The 24,848-nt window shown below is 42.6% G+C and overlaps 1 protein-coding gene across 2 annotated transcripts; it reads left to right on the top strand.

The window, feature by feature from the left end:
* The first annotated feature begins 4,796 nt into the window (after nt 1-4,796).
* On the top strand, nt 4,797-24,539 carry ENTPD3 (ectonucleoside triphosphate diphosphohydrolase 3). 2 transcript variants are annotated; one of them, XM_069860129.1, is made up of 10 exons: nt 4,797-4,859; nt 7,704-7,824; nt 13,849-13,966; nt 16,605-16,755; nt 17,527-17,686; nt 19,759-19,989; nt 20,420-20,692; nt 20,785-20,895; nt 21,351-21,488; nt 23,441-24,539. In XM_069860129.1, the coding sequence occupies exons 2-10, from the start codon at nt 7,705-7,707 to the stop codon at nt 23,672-23,674; spliced, it is 1,536 nt and encodes a 511-aa protein (XP_069716230.1). In that variant the 5' UTR covers nt 4,797-4,859; nt 7,704; the 3' UTR covers nt 23,675-24,539. The 2 variants fall into 2 exon arrangements, with proteins under 2 accessions (XP_069716230.1, XP_069716229.1); XM_069860128.1 differs by lacking the exon at nt 4,797-4,859 and adding an exon at nt 6,653-6,689.
* Nucleotides 24,540-24,848: the final 309 nt, after the last annotated feature.

Here is a 24,848-nt window from a genome sequence, read left to right as displayed (position 1 = left end):
ACAGATTCTGCCCCAGCAGGGCAGATCAATAAAGTCAGTTGGACTAAATGCATTAAAACAAATACACTCAGATAGTATAAGAAAAATACAATGCAGGAATGGAAATGATAGAGAAAAAAAGAAAAGAGTTCCATGCAACAGAAAAGAAATGAAGAAGGATGGTAGGCTTTGTTGTCTTGTGCTAGAAATAGCTGAAATGTTCTACCAAGATTATATTTAAACCAGCCTTAATAATGTGTTGCCATCAAAAAGAGGAAATTCCTTCCACTCCCAAAATGAACAGAATATAGAATTATAGAATCACCAGGTTGGAAGAATCACCATTGGATCATCAAGTCCAACCATTCCTATCAAATACGAAACCATGCCCCTCAGTGCCTCGTCCACCTGTCCCTTAAATACCTCCAGGGATGGTGACTCAACCACCTCCCTAAAGGATGGAAGGATGCTTATCAATGGCTCACAAGGCTGCACCTGGTTGCTTGTTCTCCTTTCTTCATTCAAATACCAAAGATACCATAATACATCAAAATCATTACAAGAAAAGGAATCAAAGAGGTGCACTAATTTTTCTACACTATGTGAATCTGTATCCGAGAGCAAAAAGCAAGTGGCGGCAGTGGTTGAAGTGTCTCCTTGATTCCAGAGCTAATGCCACTGGCAAACCCATTCTACAGGCTGTAGGATGATCCTTGCCTGTGGCTGATCACACAGGTCGGGCAGGTGATGGGAGCAGGACCTCAATGTCGTTGCTTTTACGTATGTTTCTATGTATGTGCAAGCTCCACTGAGCAGTCTGGGTTTAGCAAGAACTCCAGCAACACTACAAAACAAGTGGTGCCAGTGTGCTTGGACTTGAATGGAAAGATAGCTCCGAGCTGGTAGGCTACTAATTTCTGAGAAAAGCCCTCTGGAGAAAGCATTTGTTCCTTTTAGAAGAGGCAGGGACATCCCATTGCTTCATCTTCCACGGCATCCTGAGATAAAAACTCTCTGTCTTTGCTGTGAAAGAGAACTGAGGAATGTGGTTTAGGGACAGCCAGCAACATCCTGCTGTATCAGCTGCAGACAAAGCCAGGTCTGCCTTTCTGGGAAGCGGGGATCAGCTGGTGGAGGGGAGGAGGAGGGAGACAAGGCCACGTTGCGGGAGTTTGTGCAGGAGGATGGTGGATCCCCACACGTCCTGTGCCCCACGGGAGCCTGTCCAACAGCGACAGCCCAGGGGCTGGCCGACAGCAAGGGGATGCAGCCCAGGGACCCTCCTCCTGGGCCCTCCTTCCCCAGGCACAGAGCCCCTTGTCCTTCCCCAGGCACAGAGCCCCTTGCTCCTTCCCCAGTCACAGAGCCCCTCGTCCTTCCCCAGGCACAGAGCCCCTTGCTCCTTTCCTGAGGGCACAGAGCCCCTGCTCCTTCCCCAGGCACAGAGCCCCTTGTCCTTCCCCAGGCACAGAGCCCCTGCTCCTTTCCTGAGGGCACAGAGCCCCTCGCCGGGCGCAGCCTCGCCCCGCTCCCTCCTCCCCCGCAGCTCGGGGCGCGGCAGCCTCCTCCCTTCGACCGAATCGATCCGCCCGGATTTGTCACTTGCTCTTTTCATTTTTATTTTTTTTCCTTCTTTTCCCAAATCTCCGGGAGAGGGGGGGCGAGCAGCCCCCGAGCAGCCGCCACCCCCGCTGTGGGGAGCTCCCTCCTCCCAGCCCGGGAGGAGCCAGGTGCGAGGGGAGGGAGGGGGTGAGTGTGAGTGTCTGTGAGCGAGAGTGAGGCTGGGTGTGTCTGGGCGTGTGTGAGAGTGTGTGTGAGTGTGTGGGTGTGTCTGGGTGTGAGAGAGACAGAGGGTCTGTGTGTATGTGAGAGAGTGTGTGTGCGACAGCGTCTGGGTGTGTGTCTGGGTGGGTGTCTCTGTGTGAGTGTGTGTGTGTGTGTTTATTGACAGTGTGTGTGTGCCTGTGTGTGAGTGTGTGTCTGTGTGTGAGAGAGTGTGTCTGCATCTCTGTCTGTGTGAGAGAGTGTCTGTCTGAGAGAATGTGTGAGCATGACAGTGTGTCCCTGTGTGTGTCTGTGTCCATGTCTGTGTGTGTGAGTGTGTGTGTGTCTTAGTGTGTGCATGTCTGAGTGTTTGAGTGTCAGTGTGAGTGTGTGAGTGTGTGAGAGTGTCTGTGTGTGTGTGTCTGTGTGTCCTTGTGTGTGTGTGAGTGTCTGTGTGTCTGTGTGTGAGTGTGTGAGTGTCTGTGTGAGTGTGTCTGTGTCCTTGTGTGTGTGTGAGTGTCTGTGTGAGTGTGTCTGTGTGTGTGAGAGTGTCTGTGTGTGTGCCTGTGTGTGAGTGTGAGAGTGTCTGTGTGAGTGTGTCTGTGTCCTTGTGTGTGTGTCTGTGTGGGTGTGTCTCTGTGTGAGTGTGAGAGTGTCTGTGTGAGTGTCTGGGTGTCTGTGTGAGTGTCTGTGTCCTTGTGTGTGTGAGTGTCTGTGTGGGTGTGTCTCTGTGTGAGTGTGTGAGTGTCTGTGTGAGTGTGTGAGAGTGTCTGTGTGTGTGTGCCTGTGTGTGTGCCTGTGTATGAGTGTGTGAGAGTGTCTGTGTGTGTCTGTGTGTCTGTGTGAGTGTGTCTGTGTCCTTGTGTGTGTGAGTGTCTGTGTGTGTGTCTGTGTGTCCTTGTGTGTGTGTGAGAGTGTCTGTGTGTCTGTGTGTGAGTGTGTCTGTGTCCTTGTGTGTGTGAGAGTGTCTGTGTGTGTCTGTGTGTGTGAGAGTGTCTGTGTGTGTGCCTGTGTGTGAGTGTGAGAGTGTCTGTGTGAGTGTGTCTGTGTCCTTGTGTGTGTGAGAGTGTCTGTGTGAGTGTGTCTGTGTGTCCTTGTGTGTGTGAGTGTCTGTGTGAGTGTGTCTCTGTGTGAGTGTCTGTGTGAGTGTGTGAGAGTGTCTGTGTGAGTGTGTCTGTGTGTGTGCCTGTGTATGTGTGAGAGTGTCTGTGTGTGTCTGTGTGAGTGTGTCTGTGTCCTTGTGTGTGTGAGTGTCTGTGTGTGTGTCTCTGTGTGAGTGTGTGAGTGTCTGTGTGAGTGTGTGAGTGTGTGTGTGCCTGTGTGTGAGAGTGTGTGAGAGTGTCTGTGTGAGTGTGTCTGTGTGTCCTTGTGTGTGTGTGAGTGTCTGTGTCCATGTCTGTGTGTGAGTCTGTGTGAAAGAGAGTCTGTGTGTGAGTGTGTGTCTGTCTCAGTGTGTCCATGTCTGTGTGCGAGAAAGAGAGTGTGTCTGTGAGTGGGTGTGTCTGTGAGTGAGTGTTTGAGTGTTGGTGTGTGTATGAGTGTGTGTGAGATTGTCTGGGTGTGTGGGTCTGCGTGAGTGTGTGTCTGCATCTCTGTGTGAGAGAGAGTGTCTGGGTGTGAGGGCGTGTGTGTCTGTGTGTAAGAGTGTGTAACAGAGAGCGTCTATGTGAGTGTCTGTGTGTCTCTGTGTGTGTGAGTGTCTGTGTCCATGTCTGTGTGTGTGAGAGTCTGTGTGTGTCTGTCTCAGTGTGTGCATGTCTGTGTGAAAGAAAGAGTATCTGTGAGTGAGTGTGTGTTTGAGTGTCAGTGTGTGTATGAGGGTGTGCGTGTCTGTGTGAGAGAGTGCCTGTGATTGTGTGAGTGTGTCTGTATGTCTGTGAGTGTGTATGTCTCTGTGTCTCTGTGTGAGCCTTTGCATGTCTGTGTGAGTTAGTGTGTGTGCCTGTGAGTCTCTGTGTTTGTGTGTGTGAGAGTATGTGTGTGTCTGTGTGAGTGTGTGAGAAAGTGTCTGCTAGTGTTTCAGTGTGTCTCTGTGTGTGTGTCTGTGAGACTGTGTTTGTGTGTCTCCGTGTGTGTGTCGGCTTCTGTGTGTTAGTGACAATGTGTGTGGGAGTGTGGGGTGTGTGTGGGGGTGATTGTGGGATGGGGGAGATGGGGCTGGAGGTGGTTGTAGGAGTGTTTGAGGGGGGTGAGCATGTGTGTGTAGGTGTTTGGGTTATGGGGGGGGCTGGAAGGGTGTGTCTGTGGGGTGTAGGAGGTGGTGGGTGTGGGGTGTGGATAAGAGCAGGTAGGGGTGTTTGTGTGTGGTGGTTATGGGGGTGGTTGTGGGGCATGTGTGAGTGTGTGTGGTTGGAGGTGTGTGATATTTGGGGGTTGAGGGTGAGTGGGTAGGTGGAGTGTCATCTTTGTCATCTCTGTCTCTGCACTGCGCAAAGCTTCCTGACCCCAGGACAATGATGACCTGGGGGAAAGCTCTGAGGTTCAGCTACTAATTTTGGGTTCCACGTGCTTGTTTTTGCTGAGGGAACTGGGGTTGTTTCTCCTGGAGAAACGGAGGCTGAGGGGAGACCTTATTGCTTTCTAAAGTACCTGAAAGGTGGCTGTAGGGAGGCAGGTGTTGGTCTCTTCTCCCAAGTAATAAGTGATAGGACGAGAAGAAATAGCCTGAAGTTGCACCAGGGGAACTTTAGATTGGATATTAGGAAATACTACTTTGCTGAAAGGGTTATCAGGCACTGGCACAGGCTGCCCAGGGAGATGGTTGAGTGACCATCCCTGGAGGTATTTAGAAGATGGGTAGAGGAGGTGCTCAGAGATATGGTTTAGTAGTGAATGGGTATGGTTGGACTCATGATCTCAAAGGTCTTCTCCAACCAAATGATTCTATGATATTTAATTTCTCTGCCAAAGGAAGGCCTGGGAAACCTCCTCACAGGTTTTCATTGTGGGTTTTAAAATGTTGTGGTTGTTTTTTGGGGGTTGGATTTTTTTTCTAGTACTCAAACATTCATCTGTAGATCACTTCTGAAGTAAATGCCAATGTGTTCGTATCTCTCCAGTTATAGTGTGAAGAAATATATTTACGGTGCTTGCCTATCCACCCTATGAACAAACAGGTCAGTACCTAAAATAACAGAGTTTGATTTTTCAGGTAACTTGGGAGAAGGAATTTCAATATATAATAAGCACTGTCACACATACAGATGTGCATTTAACGTAGTTAAATGGAAAATGTTGGTGGCATGAAGAAGTTCAGTCCATTTTCCTTTGCAGGGAGGAATTTCTTTTGCTTGAATTAAGGTGTATAAAGTGATCCTTCCGATACACTTCTCTGTGGCACAGTGTACTTGATGGGGCATGGAAATCACAAATTCGTGCTGTTTTCTTGCTTCAGGATGATGTTGTTTTAATAATGGAATTCAACTGTTTTTTGATACTTCATTAAAACTTTGTATTTGACTTTTTGCCAACAAGTGCGGAAAGTTAGCAAGAATTACTTAACGTTACATCTTTGTTTGTGTGGAGTGAATGAACTCCTCTATGGTGTCTCTGCAGGTTTCAGTGAATGGGCAAGTATGACCATATTGCCTGGTATGTGTGTGAGACTTAGATCAATGTAGATAGAAGTAAATACTGGGCTTCTGATCCAGTTGTGTGAAATCTTGCAGGGTCTTGCACAATTCAGCAAAGACGTCAGCTGTGTGATGACTTCAAGCAGGCATGGAGTTTAAGGTGTCCTCCTGACACAGAGGCTGTTAATTCAGTTAGGATTTACAGATTATTCTCTGATGAAATTGATAGTCAATCAGACAAGATTGTGTGAGGAGCGTCATAAGAGATGCTTGCTCCCTGTAAAAAAAAATTTGAAAAGAGAAGTCATCTCCTGTGAAGACAAATCCCAGTACCAGGGAAGCATCTGAGAAATTGAACAAGTGAAGGTTTCAATTTCCCCTTTACAAACAGATGCAGCAGAAAATATTTCAGCAGCCATCACAGGTGTTCCTAAGTGTTACTAGTATAACAGTGGTTAATGCTTTCTTCTTCAGTAATGTTTTAGTTTTTCAGAGAGTCATTTGCCCAGAGTGTTTTTTAATTTGACAGTGACTTATTTTTTCCAGTGCTGAACATCAGTGCTTTGATCCAGGAGTGACTGGTATATATTAGGTTGCAAGCAGATAGTTCAGTCACTTTACAATTATAGATAACTACCTGTACAGCTGAAAGCTGAAGAAAAAGAATTTTTGTCCTTCTTAAAGATGAGTATTTTATCCAGATGGTTATTCATAAATTTATAGCTAAAATCTGCTGTCTCTTTTCAAAAATCATTTTATATGTATATATGCTTCTAATTAGTATGCCCTGACATCATCCACAGGTTACAGTAAGAATTCATCCTAGGCGTTAACATATTTTCCAATAATAAAAAAAATTATTCTTTTATGCATGTGTACATGGTAAAGCAATGGATGAATCATAAATATGGCTGGCAATTTTCTCTTGAAACTGGCTGATGACTGAGATAATAAAGTTATTACCAAGCCAAGAGAAGAAAGTATTGGAAGAGTATATTGGCAGTAAACAAGGAGACATGGATTAAGAAAAGAGGGTTAGTAAGAGTAAAAAAAGGTTGTTTTGGAAGTGAGATGTGTCAGGCTGAAATGAAGAGTTTCCAAAAGCCAATCTGAGTTGGATTTCACTACAGAGATCAGAAGACAAAGAAGGAAAGCAGCAGCAGTGGGCAAAGCTCAGAGTGAAGCTAGTCCCAAAACAAAACAAATAACTTGCTTCCTTTTTTGAATGTGAACATAGATGTTGGACCATGGATGCACAGGCTGAAGAACCCGTGGGGTTTAGAATATGGACACTCTGTGAAGAAGCATTTGTTCTGCCTTCTCCCTCAGCCCTCTGGCTCTGGTTGGAGATAAGGAGAAGACCATGTGCTGCAGGTACAACAGGCCTGTGCTGTGGCCGTGGACTGTAGACCACCTTTTGGCTCCTGTCCTCAGCACAGATTGGCATTGACAGTTGTTGAAACAGCAGGGCAGCCCTGAACAGCCACTGTCAGTGTGGAAGAATTAGGAGGTGGGAATCCGAATAGATGATGCAAAGCTTGATGTTTCTGTGCCAAAATAGCTGGTTTCTGACAATGAGAAAGGCAGGAAAGGTCTCCTTTTTGTGTTCCTCTGACACTTACAAACTTGCGATCTTCCACCAGCCACCTCTTTCCTATGGAGCTTAAGAATTTTTGATATGGGGATTGTCAGTACTCAGAGGTACTGAAAGGCCTTTTGGAGTGAAGAACTATCTGGCCAGGGACATGCAAAAATAAAGGATGAACAGAAATTACAGGAAACCTAAACCACATCTGAATTCTAGGAAACTTTTCTAGTGCATATGCACACAAACATGGACACGAACATACTTCATGAACACATCAGCAGTTAGAGAAAAGATACCTACTTACTGCTCTTAGAGCCTCCTTTGTTTCTTGCTGAAGCAGCCTGTATCCATTATAGGTGCTGACCTTGTGTGTCTGACAGAAACATCCAAATGTACTCAGTAGCTGCCAGCATTGTGTCTACGTGGCTGTGGTTGTGTCCATGTTGTAGGTGTACATTGGATCATTGAGTGGGTGCTTGTCCCAGCCTGCCCGTGGCTCTCATTGCCTGAGCAGTGGGAGATGGTGAGCATGCATCTACATGTAGGCACTTTGGGAAAAGAGCAGACTGGTGCTAGAGGGTGAAATCTGGTGTATATGCACCGCTTCTAGATAATCAAAAATTAGTGGAAGCAAAAACCAGGCAGTTCTTCAGGAGAATCCAGAAATTTCATGTGGTTCAATCTAGTTGAAGAAATGAGATTTTTATGAGCTGTCTCAACTGATTCAGGGTTTCAGGCCTTAAGACAGAATCACTGAATCCTTTCACATTTCTCAAGTGTTTCCACTTCTGTTGTTTCAGGATGCTCACCAGAACCCCAAGTGTTGTTGCCCAAGTGTTCCTTCTTCTAAGCATAGCTCTGGTCATTGCTATTGCAGTGATTCAGATAAATCGGCAACAGATCCTCTCCCCAGGGCTCAAGGTAAGTCTTAAAATACCTAAGGAAGGAGAACAATGTTTTGAACTGATAATTAATAATGTTCCTTTTTAAACTAACTTTTATGGGGTGATTCAAAAGAGACTACAGCCATAAATTAATGTTTAATCACTTCTTCGTCATGGCAAAACTGAAGCAGAGAGTAAAAGAGAATTGGTCAAGATCACAGAATCAGTGGCAAAGCAGGAAAAATGCTTCTTGATGCCCTGTCTGTGATGCCCATCGCACAGTGCCTTCTCTGAGACTGAAAGGGAAAACAAGGAGAATATGCACCTGCTTTTTTATTTTTGCTAGAGATTGGAAGTAATTCTAAGATAATTTTGAAGAGGGAAATACTCAGAGTTTGAATTCTGCTGCCAGGCAGAGCTAGGAAGTTTATACTGAAATCTTTGCAGACTGCTTGTGTTATCAAAAGCATTTGGGCTGTAAGTGTGCACAGTAAGATTTATCCCATGTTGGGACTTGCTAGATTTTAACAGAAGCAGAGTAACTTCATGAGGAGAGCAAACTGGAAAAGACAAACTGAAATACTCTGGAATTCAGGCTTTGCCTTGTGCTGCTGGACTATCTGTGCAGTTTCTTCCATGAGGAATGCAGAAATTAGCCTTCTAGAGAAACTGTGCAGTCTGGCACTTTGAGATTTCTGTTTTTACCCAAGCACATAAATCTTGTCAGATCTTTCTTCGAAGTTCATTCTATATTTCCCCTCTGTGCATGTACTTAATTGGATAGTTCATATACGAACAGTGATACCCTGATGTCTTATTACATTTTTTGGGTTTATAAACACCATTGGCTTTGTCTGAACCATTTGGTGGTCTATGAGTGAGACAATGGGGTAAAACTGTAATCTGATACCATTTTTGTGTGTTTGTGCGGTGTGGCAGAGCATGTGTGCTGGAATCTTGCCTGGGGACACAATGCCTCGAGTTTATTTCCTATGTGCCCTGAATCCCTGCTTGCAGCAGCCTTACATCCTGCCAATTTTCATGCAAGGCAAGACTGGATTTGGCATGTAGGCTAAAGCCCCTATCTAAAAGACAGCCTTTGCATCACTTGTGTTTGCCATTAATTTATTTTCACATTCAGAATGATAAAATTATCTACCTAAATCTTTGAGCAAACGTCTGACTGTCCTTGACCACCTGGAGCTGGTTTAGGTGGGAGTTCAGCTTCCTGAATTGCAACAGCTTTGTGTCTGGTTCTGGAGGAGGACTGGCTGTTTCCCTGTTAGGGGCCTTTGCTTTGGATTTCTTTTTTGGGCTGTAAGCCTGCCAGTGCAGAAAATGGAGAATCCTGTGTTTGATTCCTGAGTTACTGAGTAGTCCTCAGTAATGATGAACACTCTGAAGTAATTCTTCAGGAGCAGAAGAAGGACCTTGGTATGCCAGTGTAAAATCGTCCAGTACTTAGTTGATACAGCAGAGCCTGGAAATGGCAGTGTCCTGAAGTTAGTGGTTGCTTAAAATTAAATAGCGGTAACATGATGAAACTTACTCTTTGTAAATGGCCTTCTTCTTCTGGCTTTTCTCTATGAAACCAAAATAGCTGCTGAAGTCTAAGTAGAGCTTGTGATATCTGTGGCATAATAGTTCTTTCCCAGGATGCACATTGAGAGCATCCAGTTTCCTTGCTTTGTGGCACAAGAGATAAATTACCTGCTATGCTACTGATGTTTTAAAGTGTTTTGCAATGTTAAATATTTTGGTTCCTTGATGGTTGGGTTATCTTGAAGATTCAGCCAGTGGTTTTTGAAGGGAAGACCTGACCATATGCATGAGGCTGAGGCACTGAGGGAACTTCTGACTGATTGGCACACACTGTGATGAAAAGAGCACAAATATCCCTTGAGACTGCTTGTGAAGAAGTCCAGAATTGTAAATGATGTTACCTCTGAATGTCATGAGCCTTTGTACCAGTCAAAAATATTTCTGTTTGTCTGCTAATATTTTGTGAGCCCTGAAGAGGAAAAAGCTGTCCCTTCATTATTGTGTTTCTCCCACCATGCCTGAATTTTGCACACCTCTTTCAGCTCTTAGGAAGTGTTTTATCTTGTTTGTGGATGTTATGCTTGATTAAAAGTAGCTCAAACCTATGTAGATGAACTGGAACATGCTTCCAGCCTGGATCCACTTTTGTGATCTCCATCTTCCCTGTAACTGGGGTAGCTTGTTGGCATCTCGTAGCAGTTTTCCAAAGTGATTGGAAGGCAGGTGAGATGCCATCACTGTGCCTGCTTTAAGGGTTTATGCATCTTTTCATCCTTCTATAGGAGTGATATTCACACTGAAGAGGTGATTAATCCTGGAGCTCATTCTTGCTGTTGGAATTACTGTTCTTCTGGATGTGCTTGCAGAACTATTCACATGAATACCCCTTATCTCTCTGGGCCACAACCAGACTCGTTGAGTGAGTCTGCCTCTGAAACAGTATAGGTAGTTGTCATTCACACAGGCAGCTGTGTGAGGAATGGTTACCCTCTTGGAAGGGAAGGACAAACAGCTGATAGGGGAGAGGGTTGTTATTTCTTTAGTTCTCCCAGCTCCAGCCAAAAAAAGATGAATTGAGTACACCTCACAAAGTCTGGTTTATTGTTAGCTTGCTTTTTATTTCACTTCTGTTAAATGTGTACAGTAGTCATAGTATTCTGCCAGGGTCAAGAAGCATAGTGATGTGTTTACTTCATTCTGTAGGCAGCATGGTCACCTCTGTGTTGGAAGCACATTGGGCAACAGTAACTCCCAAAATAAGCATTTAAGTCACTTCCTTCCTCCCTCTCTCTCCCTCCCTCCCTCCCTCTCTCTTCTTTCCACTGGATAGGAAAATGGAACTCTGAAGCTTTTCTGGGTTGATTTTATTTTATCTCCCTGTCTTGACTGACTGATCTATTCCATTGACTTAATGGTGCAGTTGTGGGGACCTTAAAGGGAATCACCAGGTCTTTCTCTCTTTCCACACGTGTTTGAGTAGAGATGATAGAAATCCTCTGTGGCAAAGCTGAAGTAGAGGGAAAAGGAGGGAGAAAATGTTGTCCTGTTCTTTACTAGCTGCTAACCCAGGATAAGGGTTTGCCTGTGCTCACAGTCCCACGCAGAGCACTTCAAAGCAGGAAGGCATTACTTGTCCTTGAAGGCCCACCAGAAGCGATCCGACATGTGTGGTGGTGTAGCCCCTGCCCCAGGCCACTTTGTGATCTCAGAGTAAGCCACGCATGTTATGGGAGAAAATTTTCTGTATGCCATTTGCTTTGTACCAGTGCAGTGAGTTGGAGGATGACGCACTTCCTGACCGCACCTGGAACTCCTGCTGCCTGACAAGGGCAGTGAGCAGGGACAATCAGTCACCCTCTGACGGCACTGGTACCCCTGGTGCCTGGATCGTAGCCCGTACGGGACTGTACCAGAACTGTGCAGTCTGGAACATAGTGGACTCGTACAGCTGGTGGAGAATACCAGAAGTACCTAAAACAAATTGTGTCCAGAATGGAAAAATACTTATCAAAGTTAGTCATCTCACAGTACTATAAATAGTGGTTCTAAGAGAGACCCTTTGGAGCTGTCCTTGATCACAGCAGACTGTGACCAGCATCTCCCTCTGAGTTGGGATACTTCTGGTCGCAATGTGAGTAATTCATTAAACTCAAAAAGAGGGGAATTTTGATTATATGGTAAACTTTGTGAGTCTGAATATCCATATATTTCTGTGTTTGTGTGACTGTGTATGTGTGTGATTTGATTCAGGAAACCCTGCAGTAAGTCTTGTGTGAACCTTGCCGTTCTTGACTCTTGGTTAAGTTACTGGTTTGATTATGATACATCCCATTGAATCATTTTGTTAAATTGGCTAATGATTAAGGACTGTTAAAAATACACAGCCTAATTTTGTGATCTGCTTTAAAACTCTTAAATTGCTGTTGAATCAAAGCTGTGTAAAAAACCCATCCACACCAGCCTGCAATTTTAATGTCACTGAAGAATTTTAGTTCAACCAGTTTGTCTTAGGCAGCAGGCTGAGACAAGGCATACAGAATTCTCCCACTCACTTAAAATGCTGCATCCTCTGTCATTTCTGTTGTTTGCTTGTTTTTTAATTAAAGATTAATCTTAATTAAAGATCTTTAATTCTTTATCTTTAATTAAAGATTAATCTGATCACCACTTCACGAGGCTTCATGGGCCGGCTTACACGGAGTGAATGCCACACAAGTTTTGAGGAGCTTCAAGACTTGTCCTGAAATGGACCCAAGAGTCCTTTTCAGAAACAAGCATCTTTTTTTAAAGGAAACAAGAGGCTGTACAGGAAAAAGAGGAGGAGGAAGAAGAAAATAAAATTGTCAGTCATACGTTGGTACAGATAAGTCTACAGCTACTTTTTGAAATGCAAACCTGTTGCTTTCAGGAATGAGACTGGGAAGGGGGAGGATGGAAATGGGTCAAGAACCTCCACAATTAGCTGAAGTAAAAATACTTCCATTATCTTCAGCCTCTACTCGGGCATGATGGGTAGCTCTAAAAGTAGCTAAGTTGAAAGCATATAGTTGGCACTTTGATTTGACTGAGACTAGATTTAATTAATGGCTCTTGAGCAGATTGACCATTACTTACTGCATTATGTATCTCCAGAGTGCTTGTCTCCCTTTCAAGGAGGGGGAATACACTCCAGGTATCTTTGCAAAGGTAGTTACTTGAGCAGAACCAAACGGTGTGGTGGTTTGTTAGTGTCTACGGAGCCTTTCACCTTTTAGTTGGTATGGGTAAATATTGTCTGAATAAATATAAATGAAGCTTTCTTTATCTAGTAGGCCTCTGGGAAACAGACTAGACTGGTGTTGCTGGTAGTTCCTTAGGGGCCAGGAGTTTGTAGGATTACAGTGGAAGCTGGGAACTAATGAGGTGTGGAAGCTGACTTGTTTGCCACCTGAAGCAGTGAGCCTTTTAGGTCAGACTTGAGGCCCCCTGGGGAGGCAGTGGGATGAAATTTATCAGCTTGCTGCAGGGGCTTCTACTGCTTTGCAGCCAGATGGAGACTCTCATTTTTCAGTGTTGTCAGTCTCCTGGGCATCTGTCTTTTTTAGAAAGAAAAAAGTTGACAGAGAAATGACCCCTGTGTGATTCCTACCAGTTAGATGACTTAGGAAGTGGGGGGCAGCTAAATGTACTTTCAGGGATCATGAAGAGGATAAGCGAAGTTGCAGTTTTCTTCTCCCCATGCAGTTTGCCTTCTCAGTTGCTGCAATGTTCTGCTGCCGTAAAAGATAGGAAAAGGGGAAAGACTGGTCAGGTGAGCTGTGGAATGGGACGCAGAAACCTATGTTTTAATCCCACGGAGAGTCCAAGTGACCTGGGGCAAGTCGCTTAAATATTTCTCATTTATTTCATAAATAAACATGGGTTAATATTGATTGTCTTTCCCTCTTTGTTGCCTCACGCTCTGGCACAGCCTGTTTTCAGTGGCAAACTCTTAAATGGACTGCTTAAACCACTCAAAGGGAGAGATTTATGGGGCAATCAGGAAAGAACCAGACTTGTTACATGGTTCTCACTATGGACTATCATGTACTTTACCTCTTTGCTTGTAGCTTTATGGATCCCTTGTGCATCCCTGAATGTGAAGCCTGTGCTTAGGTATCAAACCCTTCAGTGTCCAGGGAGTGTAGCTGAGATAATGGGAAATGAACTTGTTGCAAAATCAGGTCCTAACACAGTGTTATCTATGTGTCAGTGTGGATTTTGAACGTGATGCAGAAAGGAGATGAGCATTCCCCATCCCCACTGAATTAATTATTGAAGATTTGTAGTATGTGCTGTGTTTTGCAGCCAGATTTCATTCTGTACTTTGCTTTTGGATTCATGCCTAAGTACCTAACACTAGAATTAATATCTCTTGTAAATATATAATGTGCATACATTTTCTGCAGTGTTTGATGGTGCAAAGAAGTATAGCTGCATATGGGCCTTTAAGCTGTCATTTTTTGTGTTTCTTGATCTAATGTGATTTTTTTCTCCCTAGTATGGAATAGTCCTTGATGCTGGATCCTCTCGGACTACAGTCTATGTCTACGAATGGCCAGCAGAAAAAGAAAATGATACAGGAGTAGTAAGCCAGACCTTCAAGTGTAATGTGAAAGGTGAGCTCAAATTCAAGTTGATTATTTCTTTCTAGCCTAGAAGAACAGATTATCTGGAAGCTTACACTGCTTTGTTTTTTCTGGTGTGTTCCCTTTTCAGTGCTGGGGAGAAAGAACTATTGAGACTATGTCTATACCTGTTAGCATCAGTCCTACAGCAGGGTGCTCTAATCTGCAGTGGAGAGAGGAAATTGTAGCTTAATTTAATTTACTCCATTACAGTGCATAACTGGTGCAGGCAGAATTCGATCTACAGAGAATCAGGCCCTGTGAGTGTTTAGTCCTTGTACCATAAAATAATTTAATTTAAAATGAAAGTATCAAATATATTTAAAAATAGCTTGGAATAAAAAGTCTTTGAGAAGAATGGAGATCTAGCCCGTTTTAGATGTTAGCCATTAAATATGATGGAGGCAAAAATGAGTGTCAGCTATGCCATAGAAGTTTGATAAAGTAGTTTTTATTTTCCAGAAGTCTTAGTGATGGTTTAAAAAAAAATCTCTGCTGTTTGAGTCAGGTTTCCTAGAGAAACAAGGCTTATGCAGCTCATCTGGAATTGTTCTGTAATTACTTGGAAAGAGGCAACCGAGGGGAAATGATGAAAGGCATGCAGAAAGTGAACAAGAAGAGCTTCTCATACTACAGAATTAGGAAGTGTCTAATAAAATGCGAAGGTGTCCCACCCACAACAAGTACCAGTGGCTATCTACCTTGTCTTTGGTCTGAGGTTTTGCATTGATTCCTCTCAGAGAGAGGATGCTAAACTAGACTGGCTTTTGCTCACACTCCAGTATGGTTAATTGTATGTTCTAATAGCTTTTTGTGGATTCCCTCATAACAGCTATTGAATCTCTTAGTCAGCTTCAGTGACATTTGACTAAGCTTTCAAAGATATCAAAATTCCACATGTTTTTTGAGGGCAAGTGGCCAGGGAGGGGAGAAAAAAATCATAATTATTAAGCAGCAGCTAGTCCGTAAGGGATTTCTGCATGAAGCCAAACTTCATAAAGTCTGTTACTCTGAGTTAAATGAGCATTAGATTATCCTCTATGATACCAACTTCAGCAGTACTGCTTTGTTTAGCATTACTGGCTTGGGTTTGCCGGTGGGTAGGAGGAGGGGGTGGGGCAACTCAGAAAGTTTCAGCGCAGATGTTGTGGATCTCTGATAACAACTGTTGTGTTGGGAAATATTTTTTCCATTTTTTCCCCTTTCCTTCTCTCTCAGTCATGATCATGCAAAATCCTACATCCCTCTCTGCGTCTGGAAGTAGTTGTAGCCATGGAGGTCCATGAGTAACTAGGTGATGAGTAAAAGGCAATGGTTTCTTAACAGAACCACCATTTCTGTCTTCAGCGTTCAACATATGCATGAACATTCTTAGCAATTTTAGAAGAAGGAAAGGAAAACAAGTGTCATGCACAGAAGCAACGCACCGTCACGTGCATGGTGGTGTGTCCTTACAGACTGCAGGAATGGCAGCCAGCCTGCTGAGGTGGGGGTACAGTCTGCTAGCTCATGTCTTAACTCATTAGGAACATTGCCTTTAGGAATTCTGGTGTGAGAAAAATGCACAGAGAAACTGCATTAGTCTTCTTGAAAAATGATAGAGGAGTACTTTGTGAATTTAATTGATTAGGTTTTGTTTTACCTCGAGGAAGTGCAAAAAATTGCAAAGCAGAGAAGGCTAAGTTGCTGTGAACTCCACAGGTCTGGGGGGGCCTTAACCGTGGTCAGCCACAGTACTCATCCTCCAGTGTACAAAATCACCAGGGTTCACTCCTCCAGTCTCTGGTGACTGCAGTGGAGAAGGCAGAGGGCGTATTAGAGAGGTCCCAAACTAAGCTGTGGGGAGCAGTGGTGAACGCATCTGTCAGAGTTTCTTCAGTGACTCTCACCATAGCCTTAAGCACTTAAACTGGAGGATAGTTCTGGGCATATGGAGAGAAGACTTTCCTTCAGACCTACTGAACTTGTAAGTCAAATGATCACTACCTTGTAAGTTCTGTGATGGCTTTATGATTTAATTTCTGCCTTTATTAGGTACCTCTGTCCTTGTTTGTAGGAGCCAGCCCCAAATCAAAATCCTTTTGATGTACTGTAATTAATCTGACTTGGTCAGGCTCCAAGCATCAGCAAAGCTGGCAGTTGTCAAATGTTGGCAGAACAAAATGGTCACTGCCTTGTGACCTGCTCTGTCTGAACACTGGGAGGGGGAGGTTGCTGCTACCAAGGAAGTGTGAGGCAATTGCAGCTGCTGAGGATGTAAAATAGCAGTCACTGCTTTGTTTTCCTCTGGTAACAGCTTTCCTTCCAGCTCCAGGCCTGCCTGCGCGAGACTTAAAGACTTTTAGAAAGTCTTATTCCAAGGTAGGGCTGTAAACATCAACAATGATATGGAAATGTTTATGTTTAAGTTCATACTGTGAAAAAGGGAGTGGTGGAGTGTCAAGTCTGTAAAGTCTTACATATTTTTTCTTCTGGTTTTATCAATGCTATGTGGCTGAACATAAATGGTTTCTCATTTTAACTCCATAAGAGCTATGGGGGTAATTTCTTTCTTTTAACACCTGTTTGCTAATTTGGCTAATTTGTAGCTGGCAAAGCACAATTAAATCAATCTACTTGTTTTTTGTAGGCCCTGGTATATCCAGCTATGAGAGCAACCCTGGAGCTCTTGCCAAACCCTTTGATGACTGTCTGAATGAAGTCAAGGAGAGAATACCAGTCCATCTGCATAAAAACACTTCAGTTTATCTGGGGGCTACAGCTGGCATGAGACTACTGAGGTATGGCAGAAACTTGAACTCTGTACACACACTAGCATAGCAGTCTGTGAAAACAGAATGTGAAAAATGTATTGGATGCATTTTCATCCATTGGAAATTGATCTTCTGAAAAGGAAATGGAACCCAGCCAATTTAATTAACTTTATTGATAGGGGAAGCAGGGCTGTATAGAAATCCTCTTTTATGCCTTATTGAAAAGAAATGCTTGCTTTATTCTAGAGAAGACAAGAGTTTAAATGTCTCTTCTGTATCTGTCTTAAAATTCAGTGTTATGTAAACAGATGATGTTTGTGCATATCGGTGGGCAGCAAAGGCAGATTAAAACTAGACACTGCAGAGTTCTGAGTGTGGAAGTAGTGTAATGTGGCTTTGGAGGTCTGTCTGTGGCTTTAGCCTTGGCACAAACTGGCTTTTTATGTTTGTTCTGTGGCTAAACAGAGTGGGAAGAAAGGCTCTAGGACTGTTTTAACCAGTAGCTGTCATAGTTCAGTCACTGTCACTTAGTTCAGTAAAAAGAAAAGTATATACAAGAGACAAAACACCCATAATCTTGCATGATAAAGAGTGAAGTTTGTACATAATGGGGGAGTTGCCTGCTGAAATGATGCTGGATACTTGGCTCTTCCCTATCATAAGATTCCCTTTCAGGGAAACAATGTCTACTTTTTATTAGGTGATTGTAGTAGTTTTCTTGAATTGCTAGTCAGCAAACAATAAACACAAAATTGCCTTTCCAGATGCTCAGTGTCTCATGTTTTGTGAATTGCTTAGGTTGCAAAATGAAACGGCAGCCAATGAAGTCCTTGCAAGTATTCAAAACTACTTCAGAGCACAACCTTTTGAATTTAGGGGTGCGCAAATCATAACTGGGCCAGAGGAAGGGATATATGGATGGATAACAGCCAACTATTTAATGGGCAATTTCTTAGAGGTGTGTGGAAAAAAAATGCATGCTTTTCCTTTCACTGTTTCTTTCATATAAATGAGAAGTTTGACATGATGTGCCTGTTCAAACATCATAACTGTAACTTCGATTTTTCACTGAAATATATAACAGGGTCTTTTTGTGGCAGTAATAGAACAAAGCAAGCATGAAGAATGTGATGTTGCAGGAATGTGGTATGGTAAAGGTAAAATTGTTGATTCACAGACAGGGCTCTTCCCTAAATGATATACCTTACCTAGAAACAGAAGCTGCAGTGCTCTTAAAGGCATTGGTATGTTAAGCATGACAGGTGTTGATTGTCTTGATAGCAGTGCCAACTAAAGATGTTTTCTTCTGCTTTTCTGTGACTTTCTTAGGCGGTTGCTGTCCTTGCAGCTCTGCTGGTGAAGGATCTGCAGAGCTTAGGGGTCTCCAAATTGTTTGGCAGTGTTGGCTTACTTTTCTTAAGCAGAAAAGACTGTTTGGAAGCAGTGAAGATGGTTAAGTTGATGTGGCCAAATGTGCCTCAGCTAAGCCAGAAATTGCTCATACACTTCATTCTAATACTGCTGAAAATCTGCCGGCTGTGAGCAATGGGCTGTGATACTGTGCAGACAAAGTGATACCAATATGAAGATATTTATGCTGTCCTTGAACTCAGAAAAGGATCAGGCAGGAGCCTTATAACAGAAAGAGAGTCAAATGTTTTGGAAGGTCCCTTTTTATATACAGATACTCAGTATAGTTTCATTCTCAGTAAAAACTACTGAAATGATCGGCAACTGCTCATCTACATTCATGGCAGTTGTGTGCTGCCCTGAGCATTAACTGCACTTCTCCCTAGGCTGAAAGAAATTTCAACCAAACTCCTGAGTGTTGTTAGCTGTCTTGGGTGAATGGTTCCTGTTAGACCGTGGCTGTTAATAAGCAGGAATTAGCTCCTGGTGATGTAAGTGATTGCTCATGGTGAATGGGTTGTTGACTTTTGTAAAGTTAAGAAAAACAGTATTGGAATCGCATGTTCTGAAAGAGTTTTTCCTCATTGTGTGCACTTCATGCAACAAAAATGACATCATGAGCTTCAGGGTGTCTTCTACCACGTGATTTTTAATAATCCAAATATCAAATTCCATATGGCAGATTGAAAAGGACTACTGAGGGCACTGCAAGATGCTGCAAAGGCGGTTTAGTATAGAGTTGAGTGAAGGCCTGTGTGTGCAATATCACTAGCAGGAGAGAGAAATACCTTTCTTGTGGCACTGGCCTAAGAGTCACATTCTGCTAGAGGCTGTTAATGAGACTCTTTCACCGTAGAATTTTCATTTGAGTATATTTGCGAGCCCGTAAAGTTTCTTTTCCCTTGTGTATGCTTTCATATCATCATGCTCAGTAAATAATACTACAGTAAATATTGAGATAGATAATCATAGAAAATCCATATTCTGCACTGTGACTATGTAGATCAAATACAGAATCTGGGAGACATTTTAGGTAATAGAGAAAAATGCCAGCTGAGTGGATAAGATGTATTCCCTCTACAGTTTCACTGAAGGAGATGTGCAGATGAGGGGTCCTTGTTCTTTTGACTTTGATGGAGCTTTCATCTGGGTTTTTTTTTCTGTTTTTCACTCTATTTGCAATCTGTTTTTCTGTGCGATCTCTTAACGTTCTATTCGTTTAATAATTCTTCTTGCCTTGAAACAAGCAAATCCTCATACCATTTCCATCCACATTTGTTCAAGAGCTCATGGGTATCTGGACTTCAGTTCCCTGCATTCTAGTACAGATATTGATCTGGCTAGTTCTGTGCTTTGATCATTGTGCTGTGCTCTGAGTTGAAAGCTACACTGCATTCCTTTTTCCGTCTTTGAAGATCATTTCACTCTGAAAGTACATCCCTCTTACATAAAAAAACCCATCTGTATGTTTTTCTTGACGCTAAGATTGTTTTTTTTTTAAAGGGTGCGGGACAAAGAGGGGGGGAAATCTCAAAAAGTTAAGTAAATATTAGAAAACTGTGAAGGAGAACAGGCAGAAGTGTATTTCTAATGATCCTTGTTTTTATTTTTTACATGTAGAGAAACCTTTGGAGGACGTGGGTTCATCCTTATAGAAAAGAGACCGTGGGTGCACTGGATCTTGGAGGAGCTTCCACTCAAATTTCATTTATCCCAGAGGACTCTCAGGAAAACTTCAATAGCACCTTGCAAGTGAGGTTGTATGGTTACAACTACAATGTCTACACTCACAGCTTCCAGTGCTATGGGAGAGATGAAGCTGAGAAAAGGCTTTTAGCATTGTTGTTTCAGGTCTGTTTGCTATGTTGTTCTTGCAGCTGTTCAGTAATTGTCTGAGCTGGTTCTCAGGCTTGCACTTGCTTCCCTTTGGTGGAGTTTGGAGACCCCAATAAGAGCTCTGTTGTGCTTAGTTGTGGACAAACACGCTTAGGTTTCATACACAGATCTTCACATTTGTTAAAAATTGGTGAGAATTTTGTACCATTTGACAAAAAGGCCCAACAGCTCCTCCAACTGTGTTGCTGATCTTGCTGATGATTTTTTGAGAAAGGAGTTTCTATGAATTACAGTGATCAGCAATATTGTACTGATAAGCTGTGACAGAGAACAAAAATCCATGTGTATGTGATTTTAAAAGAATGTCAAATGAGGTCTTTCTTGCTTTGAGTAGCTTTTATTGTTTGAGTGTTTTAATTTGTTTGGGTTTTTTTTTTTTTACCAGAAATCAAACACCACTTCCAATGTGGATAATCCGTGTTACCCTCAGGATTATAGTACTGCATTACCAATGAAGTACTTCTCTGGGAGCCTTTGTACTCAGTCTCTGAGACCAGCAAATTACTACCCAAACCAGCTTGTGAACTTCCATGGAACAGGAGACCCAGTTCTGTGCCAGGAGATGGTTTCTTTATTGTTTAACTTCACTGCTTGCAGAAACAGTGAAGACTGTCCATTTAGTGGAATACACCAGCCAAAAGTTAAAGGGAATTTTGTGGTAGGTTTGCAAACACAGCATTTCTCTTTGAGCTTGCTTGCTTTTCTGTAATTCCGAAAGTAACAGGCCTGTCATCTACCCCTTTTCTACAGGCTTTCTCAGGATTCTACTATACAATTAATGCTTTGAATTTATCTGGGCGCTTTTCCTTAGCTGACTTCAATTCAAGTATGTGGCTTTTCTGTTCACAGAGCTGGACACAGGTGAGTGAGTTGTTTGCCCTTTTTGGGTTTGTTTCTCTTTTCTTTCTTTCTCTCTTTCTTTTCAGATGGTCTTTACCAACCTCACCGTTTGTTTTCCCACTGTGCTTCGAACTATGAAGTATATCTGACATGTTTAAAACTTGGATAGGTTTTGAAATGTCATTTCAGTTTCAGCCATAGTGTAAAGATTACATGAAAAGTTTAGGAACCATAATATCCTCAGTCATTTATGTGCAGTTTTGTGTTTATTTTCATTTTTTTTACCATGCAAGCTATATCATTGTCAGGGTCTTTCTTTTTCTAACTCTTCATATCTTGTTGTTCACAACTTTACTTGGTGCTTCTGTAAGATGCTACTAAGTTCTAATTAGAATCCAAAGTAATCACTAGTTGTAAAAAAAAATACAGCATTTTTTTTCGTAATTTATGTGATTTTCAAAAACGTTTGCTTTCAGCTCCAGTTTATGCTGCCTAAAGTTGAAGAAATATATGCTAGATCCTACTGTTTTTCTGCCAATTTCATTTATTACTTGCTTGTACATGGTTATGACTTTGATGCAGAAGCTTGGCCACAGATACATTTTCAAAAGGAGGTGAGTAATAATAATTTCCTCTTACTGTTATTTAATCCAGAGAAGTTTAAAAGGCGACATAAGATGCTGTAGCGCACAAAAATATAGTGCTCATAAACAGCCTTTGTAAATGATTGGCAAACGTTTAGCATATGACAAAGCCGCTTTTCAAGTGTCAGTTCAGCCCTAGTTCCAGGAGCTGCAGCATTACCTGGAGATGCTGCCTAGATTCTTTTTAAAAGTTTTAAGAAAGAATCAAATAACTGTGTTTTAAACCCTGCTTCCTCTTGCTGAAGTAGTGGCTTGCTCTAGGCAGCGATCTGACTGAAACACCTTGCCAGTCAAGATCAGTTTGAGCTAACCCTGCTGAGCCGGACAGGAGAACTCCTGCATTTCTGTCTGCTGGCAGAGCCTTGGGGAAACCAGCAGAGCTCGTCAGTGAGTGGTGATGAAGCAACTAGGGCAGTTTTCATTCTCAGTTGGCACGTCCATCTGTGCCGTAATCTGGTTCTCTGGAAAAAGAATGTATATTGCTGAGGTATTTGCTTTCAGTTCGCAGAGAGAGAAGGCTCACAACATTTGTGTAACAGCTGCATTTCTCTTTTCCTTGACCTCATCTTTTCTCCTGAAAAAGAGTACTTGCAACAAGCTTGTATGTAGCTACTCTAAAGCTACCGCTAAGAAATTTTTGCTTCCAAAACAGAAGGCATGGCCACTGACTGAGCTTGGCTGTTACATCAATAAATGTGGTCCTCACAGTGCTCTGTGACTCCATCCTTTCCACTCTGTTGCTGTACAGACCCTTATTCTAAAACCTCGTCCCATACTGTCTCTTAATTTCCATACAGTTTGGAAATGCTTCACCACTGCATGCAAAACCAACAAAATAGAACAGGTTGTAGATCTTCATGGAGTATTCTTAAATGCAGGGTGTTCTTGCAAGCTGTTAATGAGAAATTGTAAGCAATCTTTTTCAAGCAGTCATATCTATTACTGGTGCGCTAGGAAATCAAGTAGGACTTTCTTGCCTTATTTTGTTCTCTGATTGATAACCATTAGCAGTTTTGGAGGAGTGTCCAGTGTTTAGCCCTTCTACCAGGAAATCAGCATAGAGCTTACTTTGGGATCTTAATCTGGACCTGGTGGGGGTGGATATTGCCCCCAGCACATAGGAGCAGTTAAACACAGCAATGTTTTTCTATATTTAGCTATAAAAATACTGAGCAAAATAAAACCCCCAAAGGTTTGTTTGAAATTAACACCTTTGTTACCTAGATTTTGTGCTAGGATAATCATGAAACTCCAAAAGGAAAAACTACCTTCTCTTAATTAGATCTGTCCCTACTAAAATTATAAGATCCAATGTTAACTGATCACCCAAGCTACCCCAGAGGTAACAGCACAGTTTCCCCAAGAGTGGTGGTTTTGCCTATCATAGAATCACAGATTTGCTTGGTTGGAAAAGACCTTTGAGATCATCAAGTCCAACCGTACCTGTCCACTACACAATGATATCCCTAAGCACTTCATCTGCCTGTCTTTTAAATACCTCCAGGGATGGCAATTCAACCACCTCCCTGGGCAGCCTGTGCCAGTGCCCAATAACCCTTTCGAGGCTATGATGAGAGGCTAATTCTAGGAATTAGCACAGTAGTGCTGATATTTTTTTTTTAAGTATGTTTCTTGCACAAAAAAAATCCCATAACTGGCTGTCTACTTATATACCACACATCCTTCTACCCATCCAGTACCTGTGTCTGACTTATTTAGCTAGGGGACCAATTTTTTAGCATCCTCTGAACAACAAAATAAAGGTAGTTTAAAATGGTTCTGTATCTTCTATGTAAACCCCACTAAAGTTTGCCCCTCGCTAACTTAAAGGTCAGCTGCAAGCATCGGCAGTTGAGCTTTTGAAGCCTCTTTTCTTTGACTGAAAAATCCATGGGAATAGAACTCTTCTGTCTTTATTTCAGGTTGGTAACAGCAGTATAGCATGGTCACTGGGTTACATGTTAAGCCTCACTAACATGATTCCAGCAGAAGGCAAGCTGATCCAATTACCTCTGAAACCTTCCTTGTTTGCTGGGCTCCTCGTTTTTCTCACTGCTACGGCATTGCTGTGTCTTCTCTTCCTTGTTTACTTGTGTATTGGATCACATAATCGGAAGAACATCAGTCATGTTGAACACGTATTTATTTCAGAATGAATGAACTTCACTGAAGACAAAACAATAATTTTATAGTGCCGTTAAGTTAAATAGGACTTCATTTTTGAAAAGTGGAGGGTGAAATAAAGACAGGCAAAAAGACTTCAGGACCAGAAGCGTAAATAGAGACAAGATGAGATGAGACACAAGGGAATTTGTGATACAGTGAACTTGAGAGCATTTGAAATATTTTGGCAATTATTTCTGTAAAACCATTTGACCAGTGTGCAGCAGAAAAAACCTGGGCAGAAATGTCACTTTGCTTGATAAGGGATTAATAGCTTTTCTTGCCAGGTACATATTATTTTCTGTTCATTAATTCTGTGCTAACCGGTGAGTTCAAGTGATGATGGATTTGATCATGGTGGTAGTTGTTTAAGATAAAACTAAACAGCAAGTCATTAGGAATCATGGGAGACAAGAACATGGCAGCTGTTCTTGTGTGCAGTGCTGACACCAAAAGCCTTCAAATAACCAGATTTCTGAAACTGGAACAAGCACTGGCTAATGATGGGAACTGAAAGGAACAGCTGGGATAGAATTGGAATAGGCAGCTAAAGAATCAGTAAATTTGTTCAAAAATCATTTGGTCTTCCAGAATAGTGTTTCCAGAATAGAGTCAGTATCTGATCAAAGAATGCCTTCCCTTGTGTTTTGCTTTTGCAGCAGTTCCCTCTTCTCCCTATGTATATAATAAATGTATATATGTATAATATCTCCCCCCTGTACCACCGGGATTCCCACCTGCTCGGTCTTCTGTCTCCTGTCAGCTTCAGCTGGGAAGGCTGATGCTGTTGAACTTCCAGCCAGGCAGCTGCCCCACCATAGCTTACAACTTCTTCCAAGCCAGCACTGTGGCTGCAGTTCAGTGTTGTAGTAAAAAAATATGTCTCAGACACGCAGCCAGCTGTAGTGGTCCTTGGCTGTAGTGGGGAAGGCAGTGGGGATGGCAGTGGCTCCAGTAACCACAGGTAAATCCTCCCCAACTACCGTTTGGGAACAGATCAATGTGTGTAACATTGTCCTGTCATCCAGAACCAAACGGATCTCTGGGAGAGCCAGTGAAGTGGACAGCATTTAAGAATGTGTACAAAGTATAGGTTATTTATCTTTTTATACGCTTTACTGCCTGCTTGTGACGATTAATAAAATTAAGTTGGGAAAAGCTAAGCCA

This window comes from Phaenicophaeus curvirostris, chromosome 6, assembly GCF_032191515.1.
Source record: "Phaenicophaeus curvirostris isolate KB17595 chromosome 6, BPBGC_Pcur_1.0, whole genome shotgun sequence".
Taxonomy (NCBI): domain Eukaryota; kingdom Metazoa; phylum Chordata; class Aves; order Cuculiformes; family Cuculidae; genus Phaenicophaeus; species Phaenicophaeus curvirostris.
Note: the sequence above shows the minus strand (reverse complement) of the source record. Positions and strands in the feature narration are given on the sequence as shown.

Bases quoted from the DNA above. Each gene is read 5' to 3' on its own strand.
- ENTPD3 (XM_069860128.1), top strand. The intron at 17,687-19,758 runs GTGTGTGGAAAA...TTTTACATGTAG, and splicing joins TAATGGGCAATTTCTTAGAG to AGAAACCTTTGGAGGACGTG. The intron at 21,489-23,440 runs GTGAGTAATAAT...TCTTTATTTCAG, and splicing joins AGATACATTTTCAAAAGGAG to GTTGGTAACAGCAGTATAGC.